General features: G+C 38.3%; 4 protein-coding genes across 4 annotated transcripts; 1 reads left to right on the forward strand and 3 right to left on the reverse strand.

The window, feature by feature from the left end:
- Positions 1 to 320: 320 nt before the first annotated feature.
- L201_003120 (uncharacterized protein) lies at positions 321 to 3,877 on the reverse strand (the record flags this gene model as incomplete). The annotated part of the gene is made up of 15 exons (XM_066218881.1): positions 321 to 677; positions 736 to 798; positions 887 to 1,006; positions 1,080 to 1,205; positions 1,278 to 1,356; positions 1,418 to 1,446; positions 1,512 to 1,627; positions 1,697 to 1,929; positions 2,027 to 2,135; positions 2,211 to 2,345; positions 2,466 to 2,602; positions 2,689 to 2,828; positions 2,916 to 3,505; positions 3,563 to 3,641; positions 3,746 to 3,877. The coding sequence occupies 15 exons, from the start codon at positions 3,875 to 3,877 to the stop codon at positions 321 to 323; spliced, it is 2,445 nt and encodes an 814-aa protein (XP_066074978.1).
- A 372-nt stretch (positions 3,878 to 4,249) lies between these two features.
- L201_003121 (uncharacterized protein) lies at positions 4,250 to 6,539 on the forward strand (the record flags this gene model as incomplete). Its single annotated transcript, XM_066218882.1, has 12 exons — positions 4,250 to 4,366; positions 4,451 to 4,595; positions 4,665 to 4,778; positions 4,843 to 4,859; positions 4,922 to 5,031; positions 5,082 to 5,140; positions 5,202 to 5,542; positions 5,611 to 5,676; positions 5,757 to 5,957; positions 6,032 to 6,119; positions 6,182 to 6,393; positions 6,465 to 6,539. 12 exons carry the CDS (start codon positions 4,250 to 4,252, stop codon positions 6,537 to 6,539), a joined length of 1,545 nt encoding a protein of 514 aa, XP_066074979.1.
- Positions 6,540 to 6,687: 148 nt separating this feature from the next.
- On the reverse strand, positions 6,688 to 7,280 carry L201_003122 (uncharacterized protein; the record flags this gene model as incomplete). Its single annotated transcript, XM_066218883.1, has 3 exons — positions 6,688 to 6,739; positions 6,822 to 7,090; positions 7,167 to 7,280. The coding sequence occupies 3 exons, from the start codon at positions 7,278 to 7,280 to the stop codon at positions 6,688 to 6,690; spliced, it is 435 nt and encodes a 144-aa protein (XP_066074980.1).
- A 1,127-nt stretch (positions 7,281 to 8,407) lies between these two features.
- On the reverse strand, positions 8,408 to 9,236 carry L201_003123 (uncharacterized protein; the record flags this gene model as incomplete). The annotated part of the gene is made up of 4 exons (XM_066218884.1): positions 8,408 to 8,428; positions 8,509 to 8,662; positions 8,789 to 9,045; positions 9,138 to 9,236. The coding sequence occupies 4 exons, from the start codon at positions 9,234 to 9,236 to the stop codon at positions 8,408 to 8,410; spliced, it is 531 nt and encodes a 176-aa protein (XP_066074981.1).
- Between the last annotated feature and the right edge of the window lie 3,076 nt (positions 9,237 to 12,312).

Here is a 12,312-nt window from a genome sequence, read left to right on the forward strand (position 1 = left end):
GTGATGTTTATGATGTCATCGGTGATTACCATTCTTAGTCTATTGTTTTCAGGTACCATCACCGATTCCCAACTGAAACTCTGATCGAAAAAAGTAATGTTCTCAAACTGGGATAACTGTCTAATTGTGGATTATTAATTACAGTACTATCAATTTAGGCTGAAATAAGTGCATCCGATTCAATCATCAGTGTGATATTCCAGATCGATCGTAATGATGTGATACATGTTATAATTTATAATTTTAAGCAAAGGAAATGCTATAATGTCCATTCCAACACAATGATATACAATATACATCAGAAAAGCAGGGAAAAGTCTTTATAGAACTACTAAATTCCCTTCATTTCCCTTTTTAGTAGTATCAGTGGTATCAACCACGTTATCATTATGGCTCTCACCAGTTAAAGTTGATGATGATTTCATTTCGATATCACCTTCAACCGTTTCCGGTGTACCTTGCCTTGTAGAAGTAACCGATGAATTCGTCATATTGATATCTATCAAATCACCTTCCGCCGGCGATGCTTCGGTGGTAGGTAGTGGGAATGTATTCCCTCTCATGGTCTTTGTAGGAGATAAATCCACTTGTGAGGATTGCTGAGATAATTCTGAAGGAATTGATGAAGGTGTTAGAGAAGGTGGTTGAGGTCGAGGACCTTCTCTTGAGTAAATAAGCTATTTATACGTTATTAGTACGCATTGCAGATAGTCATCCGAGACATGCAGGACTTACCATATATGCCCCACCATCCATCCATAAACCTGTTTTATCAGATACTATTGCTTCCCATTCAATCTGGCGAGCCCATATATATCAGCATGGTTCAATAATATCCTCTACCTTCCCTGCTTATGCATCGGTAGTTGGAAGCTAGGAAACTCACTGGTTCGATTTCATGCTCCTGTATTTTCCACCATCTACCATCCTCACCTCTAATGTACGAGTATAAATGGTTTCCGCCTACTAGAGCGCCATCGTGGAATAATATACCTCTCAATATGTACTATCCACAGGTATCTATTAGTTCTCCAGTCACTCGATTCGGATGACATGCGATCGTAAAAACCTTCGCTCACGATATGCTGATTGTATTCTGGGTCATCCGTATCAAACAAACTACCTGAAGCAGCTTGACTATTTGCTTCCAGTTCCAACGTCAATTCGGCTACTTTCTGTTGAAGAACCTTCAGTATACGCTCAAGCTAAATCGATATATATGTAGTCAGCCTTGCGTTCAAAGTCTACAGAAGTGAGTTCATAAGAACATAACTCACTTTCTCCCTCATCTCTCGTCTAGTCTCATTCTGCATCTGATCATCTGTTTCAGGTGTACTATTGAAGTGTTCTATCAATCTATTAAGGGAATAACATTCAGTAACGGTCATTTTGGCGGGATGAACGATCGGTTACTTACGCAGATATACTATGTTGATAATTGTTGCTCTACAGGGAAAAAAAGGCCGGTCAGAATGGGTTTTCGTCGGAGCACACGTGTGGAATGGACTGACCTCATGAGTAGTCAATCTATCGATTTTATCTTGAGTTCGTCTAGCGTTTCCAGCCATTACCGACTGATGCGCTCTTTTCTGAGCTGCATAAGTGGCATTGTGCTTCATGAATCGATCTAATCGACGATAAACCTATATCAGCTGGACTATCTTGGTAGAGAAGGATAACCGGATTTATGACATACCAAGTACAACTCTTTCATCCAATTTCCAGATCTCCCTCTTTGCGCCAGGTGACCAATCAAGCATCACAGTCAATATATCGCCTAACTCAATCAGACTTTGAGATGTTGAATCTGAGCTCCATAGTATTTGTGATAGATGAGAATAGATATCAGGGTTGACGTTAGATGATCGACGGAATGTCACGTATGAAGAGTGCTGGGGGTGATCGCCGTCTACGTGAGTTTTGAATAGTCTAAGAATGTATCACCGAGATTGGATCAGCTTTGTACACAGATACATTTGGACAATTTTACTCATTCAGGCCAATGAGAGATGACCTTGAAACTTACCGCTGAGGATCTAAATTCGATATAGCTTCCCAATCCTCTGGTGTAGGTGATTGACCAACTTGAGAAAGTATGATATTCGTTATTTCATGTACGAATAATAAATGAAGATCTATTTTGTGATTGATTGAACGTTATTTAGGTTTCTCGCGAGGCGAGCCAAAGACAATAGAAAAAGTACACTTACCTACTCCAGGTTGATTCGGAGGTAATTGATTTGGTTCACGACCATCTCTAAATACATTCAAGTCTTTATCTATTTCTAAGAAACTGGAAGTCGTTGCACGTGATGAATTGTGTAAATGATCCATTATTCTCGCCTCTGTCGGTCATTAATGACGATTGAGAAATAGGTAAAAATCATAAAAGTATTAGCCCAATTCATATAACGACCTCATCAACGGCCAGTCATTACAGTAACACAAAATATATCTCAACTTACTTGCTGACGTTTCTGCTCCTTGATTTGCCGTTATAACACTTTCTACTACTTCTCTTAATTGTGGAACGGCATACATAGCTTGGAAGAAATTCGCCGCATATGTTGAATGACCTGATTCAGAATAGAAAACCAGAGGTCTGTGGGAAAAAATAGAAATCAGTATAATAGGATGAGAACCTTTTCTAATTACATATGGTATTAACGATAAAGGGGATTTACTTACGCTCCTTCTATTCGATCAGTTGGGATAGGTCTATTAGAATCTTTGATAGCTGAAGCAGAATGGAAACTTGCGGTCATTAATGATTCTTGAATTGCTCTATCCATATCTTCGTCTTCTTTTGACATTGAATTGGTATTATTCTGAGTTTATTGAAAGGGATCATTATGTCAGCTTTGTATTTGACCTTCTATCGACAAATTAAATAAAATTGGATGAACAGTACTCACCTGACTGGAAGGTACTAAAGCCATTTTATTATCCGTATCATCTTTATTACTTGGACCAAACAATGTATTCATATTATCTATCCCATCACTATCATTATTATCCCCTGTATCATCTATATTTATAGGGCCAGTCGTGGGACTAGGTGGTGGTGGTCCAGTAGCCCTGACACTTCTTTCTCTATCTTGTCTTCTACTGTCATTTTCATTCGGTCCACCATTTAAAGTTTCTCTTGAATCGCCAACTGTAATCTCCGATTGTGATAATTCAATTGCTCTTCTCAGGTCTTCATCTTCATCATCATCGTTATTGCCCACTATAGTCGAACTCGATGAAGGAGCTGGAGCTATGTTTCTTTTAGGCAATGGCGGAGGCGGAGTTAGAGAAGCGATAGGAGGTAATGGAGAAGAAGGAAGTACTAGATTTTGATTTTGAGTTGGGGTTTGATTTTGATTCTGTCGGAATGGATTATTTGAGCCAAATTGTATAGGTGCTGGTGTTGATGCTGGTTCGGGTGTTGGACCATGGCCAGGTGAAGGACTAGGTTCAGTTGATGAAGGTGCATCTAAATCTAGCACTTCACGATGTTCAACTGGTACACATCAGAATTAGCTGTATACAGATTGATCTAGACCAGTGTATAACTCACCTGAAGTTCCTTGTGCTCTTTGCGGTCTCCATGTATCGTATGTTGGGGGTATGACAGGTCTAGCCGGTGCAGGAGTCCACTAAGAAATGTCAAATTACATAGTAAGCATAAAGATCATATAAGTGTTTCCTTATACATTCTATGTATTGCATGATAGGATTTGTAATAGCCATAATTGCTCACATTGGCTCCATCACCGAAGCACCAATTGACAGCTGGTTCAACATTATGAAATCTAGATGCAGCTTCTCTAGCTATAACTGGATCAATACCCATTTCCTTCAAGGCATTGTAGGTGGATTCATGTACCGACATTTTACTGTTTCAAATACGAATTTAGTGGCATCTACGCCTCTTGCGATGTTTGTTGTAGAGTGATCTTTGTCTTCTGTAATGATGTGAGCAGAAGGAAAGTGATGTTCTTCATGCATATGTCTTCTATTACATTATATCAACCTTTCACTCTTTCACTCTTTCACTCTTTTCCTTCTCGGAAACAACAATCGAAGACAGTGTGTTTCCCCAAATTACGTAATTATCTGATCTGTATGATGTCAGCGTCTGTATATATAAGTTAGACAAAACGAATAGAAAAACAAAAGTTACAAATGATGAGCATTTCCATTTTCACTTTCAGTAATCTTCTTTGATTCGAGTTACTTCGATAGTAATTGAGGATCGACCAACATGCCAGCTCCGACCAGCAAGAAGGATGGTTCTTACTCTGTCGACCGATTATTACCTTATGTGTTCTTATGTACGATAGGTCCTTCTGTAGTGGCCGCTTCAAACTTGTTCGTAGTGGTAAGTTGAACTCACGCAACATATCAATAGTTTGGGCTTCATGTTTTAGAAGTAGAAGAAACATGAGCTGATACTCCGCATTAGAAATACTTGATGTGTAGATATTATTGGGTCAAACAAGGAACAGACAATATACCTAATCCAGGTGATGACAGATGTTCAAATAGAGATGTACAAGCTTTAGCAGGTAGTGTTTTAGCTGCTTTGGCAACTTTAGATGGGATCTTTTGTAAGTAATTAAATCGCTTCTATAAACCGGCAGGAATATGATTCATACTAAATGGATATGATCATATAGCATTCATATCTTCACCTTATGTACAGAGTTTATCGGATAAATATGGTAGAAGACCATTATTGATAATTGGTCCATTGTTAGCTACTATATCAACTGGATCAATTCTATTAGCTTGTAAGACATTTTAAACATCGTAGGGAAATTATGATTTTACTGATGCACTATATGTCCTCTATAGATTATATAAACAATACAGTATGTGAAAACATATCATCATTCTAAAAAACGCTCCAACTGATATATCATATACTTTCCAGACCCTCGCATGGATACTACTTGTGTTGACCGGTATATTCGTATCTGCATCTACCAAAGCAGTATTCTTACCGTCTCTGTGTGTCGCAGATGTGGCGACAGATGATGCAAGGTAGGCAATATGCACTTCAGCTTGGGTTAAAATACTGAACAATCTCTTAGAACGCGGTTTTACTCTCGTATGGAAGCTGTAGCTTTACTCGGTCCTGGAACAGCTTACAGTAAGTCTTTATAGCTTAATATCCCATTCTTCCTTTACAACTAACGAGACTTAATTACCAGTAATATCTGCTGTAGTATCTAGATACGTATCAAATATAGCTGTACCATATTTTATTGCTTTAGGTGCACAAGTAGGAGCATCATTATGGTCATTCTTCTTTATAGCTGAAACGAAACAATTTAACAAAAACGACAACAACCATAATGAGGAGAATTCGGATGATGATGATGGAAATTCAGTATCTTCTTCGAATCAAGGTAGAGGAATCGTGGCTGAAATAACAGAAAGTTTAGAAGCACCTGTAAAACCATTAAAATTAATTTGGCCACATAAACATAAAGGAAAATTACATTGGGAATTATTTGTTGTCGCTTTAAGTTTATTTATGACTACCTCAGGTGTAAGTCGCCTGATCCTTCTATATGAGACGACTGTATGCTGATAGAAATCCTATCATACTGGTCACAGACCGTTTTCATCGCTACAGCATCATTGTTATTTCTTAGTGATAAATTCAATTTCAACCCTGAGAACGTGAGTTATAGTGCTCTTCGCCTTGTCATTTCCCTTGTCAGCTGGCTCTATCATGCTGATTCTCCGTTTTTTCTTTGTAGAACGCATGGATGCTAGCCTTCCTTACATTTTCACGTTTCGCCTATCTTATCATCTTATTCCCCTTCATCCTTAAGTTTGGTAGAGCCGGATATAACAGATATCTTTTATGGAAGCAGAAGCGTATGCAGGGGGATAGAGAAAGACAACCGTTAATCAGAAGAGATACATCAGACAGACAAGAAGATGCAAATTACTTTGATGTGAGTTCTTCGGAGCGGATCCTTGTCATTAGTCGAGTTAATAGCTCATGGGATACTAATGAATCTTGTAATAGGTTATATTGGCCTTTTTCTCCGTTATTATCGATGCACTTGCTTTAGGATTTGTTTCTTTGAGTTTATCATATCAGCAGGTATTGGGTGGTAAGTCCATCCTATCTATATCCCTTGTCCTGATAAATAAGCTGAGAAGTATTATAAAATAGCATTTGCGATAATGGCATTCGGTGCAGGAGATAACCCAACTTTCAAAGCTGTTTTCGTTTCTTATGCACCTCCTGAACATTCAAGTGAAGCTTTGGCAGCTTTGGATATGGTTTTCAGTGCAGCCAAATTAGCTTCACCACCTTTATTAGGTTCATTATATGCTGCATTTGTGGAGATTGGTAAACCTCAATTTTTATTCTTAACAGCAGGTGTGAGTCATCCTTTCCTTCCCAGCTAATTAGTTATGAGAATTCATAGCTAATCCTAATTCAATACAATTAGGGTCTATGTGCTACTGGAGCGCTCTTGATATCTCCAATGATTTTTGCTAAAAGAAAGTTTAAGCCTACGGAATAAGAAGTTGTTTGAGAGACGTATGCGGAACAAAATATATAGAAAGTTAATTGCTTGGTTCTATTAAAGTGTGAAGGTTATCTTAGATATATAAATTTAGATCATGTAGCTATATTTGCATGTAGAATAATTGGTTCATAAGAAATACTGTTTATTTAGTAGGAATGAAAGCATAGGAAGCCTGAGCAGTGGCAGTAACGGTACTACAAGTGATAGAGAGATAACACTTCGTTATCAGTAATCTAATACCAAGATTAGCGAAGAATAGAAATCATAATGACTAACCTGGTACCGGTGGAAACAGTGAAATTACTAGCAGCTAATTGAGTTCCATTATGATTAACTAACAAAATCTCATATTCATCCCCAGGTTGTAAAACAGTTTGAGGTGCATAACCAACATTAGCACCATTAAAGTCTGATGGATTAGGTTGATTCCATATATATGAACCTTCTGAGGTATTCACGTTATTTGATAGGATTTGTGGTTGTCTAATATTTGGTAAAGGGATAATAAGTTTTATCACTATTGTTGAAGGATCTGTGGAATCAGGCTGATGGAAAGAATATCAAGTTAGCTACAAATCAATATCATATACGTTATAGGCGATATACAGTATGTGAACTTACAGTCCATGTTACCATTTGATCGCCTGATTGTGTCCATCCGTTACTTTCCGTTGGACCAGTCAATGTTAAGGCAGATACTATAGTAGCTAGAGATAAAAGGAAGAAGAAAATCATCCTGAAATCACTACGATAGCTGTGCAGATGGAGTCTGAATAAGCGATTTGATAGAGAGATATGTATTACTTAAAAGTAAATAAGAATTGAATTGAAATCTAGAAAGTAACCAGCAAAAGCTATTTGTACACATCCATTCGCAAATATATATGAACGCCATGATGGTTTCTCATCATGTAATTTTAAATAAATAATCAATATGTTATCAAAGGCATTCCAGTTCTATATTTGTCCAATGATTAAAAACGGCCGAAATGATACAACCGCGAATATACAGTTTATTCTCAATACTGTCATGCTTTAATATGCACTCCTCAAAGTTCTCTACTTTATTAGCTGTATACTCATATATGATTGGGGTGGTGAGTAGTATATACGCGAAAAACATTCAATGACGAATTGATTAAATTATGTATAATCAAGGTTGAATTGACTTTTTCAGGTGGACGTATTCCCAGATAATCGCTATAAATAAAGTCATTTCTATTTACAGATGTTTTCATCGGTGTTTGGCTTTTCTGATATTTTGACTACATCTATGGTTTTTGCGCTGTAGGTTGAAGATCAGTATTGCGATACATGTATGTCTACTATCTGCAACAGTAGAGCAATACTAATACATACGTATTCAATAGTTTTATGTACTCATAGACTGCGTAAAAATCTGTAAATAGATGATAGTACACAGCATCTTGATTTAATCTAACTTTGCGAAATTTTACGTTATCCAGTTATCCTGCACTAAAAACCTAAAATGCTTCACTTCCGTCACATATACAGTCAGTAAGGTTACTTTTTTGTGATTGTTTACGGATACTCAACAGCTGGATATATCGTCTGGTACAGAGTATCATCAAATGGGGATTTACAGATTATAATGGAAATTAGATGATCCTGATGTTGCAAAAACAAGTTTGAAAAATAAACGATACATTCACTTTCTTTGACAACGTATCCACTTGCACTGCTCCTTGAATAATGAAAGTTCCATCTGCCACCATTCTTCATATCGCTCTCATGTAATAATTGCTACAGTACATCAATGTCAAAATCTGTTATAATAAAGGTTTCGCTAAACTACTCGTACGGTACAGATGTATCGATTCATCGTATATACTGTATCCATTTTAACAGAATTGAATAGAAATCTACGAGTTGACCCAAAAAACAATGGACCAGTCAGCTTATATCTCTTCACACGGGTCATTAGAATGAATAAAAGACTCACACCAGTGTCATCGGAAAGACATTGAACTGGAGCACCGCCTTCAGTAGCTGAGCCGAGATAAGCACCTGGGCATTGACTAGCTGAGTTTCCGGTACATTGACCAGGAGCTGCTTTAGTGCAACTTCCAGTAAATTGGAAGTTCATTGGGTAATGGCTGAACAAAAAGTCAAAATCAATAAATAAGTCTCTCGATATGGAGAGATCATATTCTAGCAAGAACCGTTAAGATGGTAAGGGGTATGATATGGATGATCTTTTTATGTAAAATACGGGAACTTACAACTTGTGATTACCTAAACCAGGACCATCTAAAAGTGAATAATCCGCAGCATTCTGTTGACCACCACCTTGATTATTAGTTAAAGTAAATTCAACTACACCACAATTGACTCCAGAAGATTGACAATCTGCTCCTGCGAAACCATCAATCCATGCTATACCACCATTGACTGGTCCATTGATTGTACCTGATCCTCTTGGGGTTGGGTTACCTTGATAGAGGAATTTCGCAGTACCGGAACCACACTTGTTGACGAGCTAGTCGAAGATTTCCACAATTAACATTGCTTGCAGATAAGCGGAATGGGTAAGTTGAAGTATGAGAAAATATCCGACGGACGACAACTTACGTTGACAGTATGAGTTTCAGCTCTGGCTTCAAGAGGTGATGCGGTAACACTACCGATAGCCATAGTTCCCATGATAGCGAAAAGTGATTTACTGAACATTGTGAAAGAACAATTTAAATGATTGAGGTTCAAGTTGTAGTTGTTTAGTTAGATGAGCTTGTGAAGTGGAATTGGAATTGTTTGAATTGTATCCAAGAATCAATACTTTGTTGAAGCCAATATCAACCCCTTTTATACCTTTTCTATGTGTGATTTCATCCACTTTGACATACTTTCCATTCCTGCTTGATGCGGTCCACGTCGATAGCTGTGATTCGGAATAACTTCGACGGTCATTCGGGATCTAAAGATGAGAGGGGGGGGGGGGGGGTACTCCTTGGTGATGATGATGATGAGGACGATGATGAATCGTTTTAGTCAGTACTTGAAGAACTTCGAAACAAAATCACCAATGCAGTGTGAGACCGCGAAGCATCCGGGCGGAGTAAGTAAACCTGTGAATTGAGGACCATATGTCATTCATAAATTGATGAGAAAGTGGTCGCCATGAGGACATAAGATAGTTGTCATGGAGCAATCCATCACTGATTGAGTGGGTTTGATGATTCTAATTTGCCAACCACTCCTCTTTGAAATCCATTCCTTCTCCCTTTCGCTGTTTTAGTTTCGGTTTCTCGGTTTCAAGTTGATCCATGAACAGTCTCCGATGCGTATCCTAGCTTTGTGATTATTACTAAAATGAAACTGGTGACATGCATACGTCCTTTCGCTTAAAAGTGAAGGCCGTTCATGATATCATCATGCTGCTCTGGCCACGCTTCGATCAAGTCATTATTGAAGATTCGAACCAGAAGTATCAACTCACCTTTTGGAGGTTTAGCGAACGTGTCATGTATAGCCTTTATGTTGGCAAAATGTGCACTAGTCGCATGTATACTAAATTATGTCTCACACTAAGCCCCCACACCGATATTCAATTCACAATCACATTTGCGATAAAAATAGATTATACCATAAGATGTCCAACAGCATGCGTATCTGTCATCTGGTATGTGTGATCTTCCCGAGTGATATCGCCTTGAGTGATATAAGTATCGATGGTAGTCGGCGATTCGGATAGGAGGTGCGGTGAATTGATTAGCTCGTATCTATGATGAAACATGATGATTGATGATAGATGATGATGTGGATTGATTGAATAATAATATTGATGATCATGACGAATGCTTATTTTCAAAGTCATCATGTTATCATCTCATTGCTGTGGTATGTACTCTTAATCTTATTCTTATTCTTGATCGCTATTCTTTCCGATGTTTCCGAATGCCGTGTACCTAGACCGTGTGGGAAAATATCAATATAAACTGTCAAACCTAAAAGTTAATCACAACCTTTCCATAACTAATTGTTGATGCTATCGTTTTACCGAGAATTTAGAACTATATACCAAAGATGATTCTCTACAGTATGCGTCATGGTGAGATGGCTTATTATTGATGTCATTTGTACTGCCAGATTATAGATTAACTGATGTTGTGCTTGTAAGAGCAAAAGGTGACTTGATGTGATGACCGAAATGTAATTCGCTCGCGCGTACATCATTCAAGCTAGTGACGCGCTATCATCCTTTATCACGCAGATAACCCTGTCAAGCGAAGATGACATTGATTTTCTATTCCGTGAAGGAGCTAACAAGAACATCAAAAGCTGATTTGTGAGGGAGATCATCTCGGAAGCGATACATCTTTCATACCTATTTCTTGCAATGCTTTAATAGTGATTGAGTTGTGAATTGACAGAAAGGGAATGTTAGCACCTGATTGTTTCCTTGCTAGGGCCGTACCTATGTGATTGAAACGCGTCTGATTCTGACTTAGCGTGACCTGAAGATTACTTATGTGACCAGATCATCTTAAAATCTTCAGTCAAACCGAATCCTTGGACAGTAACCTTGTCGTGAAACGCAAGTCTTATATGTGTGATTTGTTAGCACCCAGATGAAATCCCTTTGCGAATGCGTTGAGCGTTGTGAAGTAAGGTAAAGCATTAGAGATTTTGCCACTCTTTTAAGAGGTACAACAAGGGACCTACAATCAGCTGGCAGAAAATGGGAGTGGCAAGGATTCGTCAGAGTGTCGACAAGGCTATGAGAGGAAGCATTAAGCCTATAAGAATGAGGCTATGCACCCAGCATTTTTGACAGCTTAGAGACACCTGTAGAATACTTGCTTACGCCATCTCGAACATTTGAAGATACTACAAGTAGATATTTTCGGGTAGAAGGAATATAACGTTAAGCGCGATATGTGGGCTCCAAGGTGGATCTAACCAATTCTTTGGATACGAGTAAAATCCGAGACACCTTTTGACAGCTTGAATGGAAGTATATAATGAAATTGACGGTAGGCCTAAAATTCATTTCGGGATAGTTACATTAGTATAATTGATAATTACTTTATCTCAATTACCGAAAAAGTAATGTTCATTGATTCCGATAACCATCATCGTGTAAGCCTGGAATGCTTTGTACTTATTTATGGAGGGTTTACAGTCTTTGATAGCTCCAATCACATCCTCAAAGATCCGTTTGCCACTGAAACCATATCGAGGTTTCGTATTGTAGAGTATAATCAGTAACGTTGAATTACTGAAAGTAGCTAGGAAGACTATCGTCAGCATCTGTTCTGCTTCGGCGCGCAAATATTTGAGCTCTCTTGTTGGACATGTTGTCCTGTATCTCGTAAATTAGAGATTCCAGTCCTACGCGTCCACATCAGCACACAAGCCCTTCAAGTAAGAATGATATGTTCTGCTTGTCCTCTTCACGTTGGATAACATAAGAATCCGCAGCCACTGATATCAAGCGATATCATCCGACTCTGCAGCAAGGTAGAAGCTGTTCAAGTATTTTTTGGTACAGTATGTAAAGGTGTAACAGTTCAGGCGATCAGCCATTCCGTTAATTTTTTTCAGATTTGATTACGCCCATTAGAATCGTCAAGTCCGAGGTTAGCTAACCTGGTTCCTTTCCTTCTATCCTTAATTGTGGAACGTTGAGCAAATGGTTGTTTTTGCATTGAAGTATGACTCTGTTGATCCACCCGGAATCCCTACTGTCCCGCTTTACTCAATAAACTGATGCCAGCATGAATACCCGTTCTATCCATGTCCGAAA

Source organism: Kwoniella dendrophila, chromosome 3, assembly GCF_036810415.1.
Source record: "Kwoniella dendrophila CBS 6074 chromosome 3, complete sequence".
Lineage (NCBI taxonomy): Eukaryota > Fungi > Basidiomycota > Tremellomycetes > Tremellales > Cryptococcaceae > Kwoniella > Kwoniella dendrophila.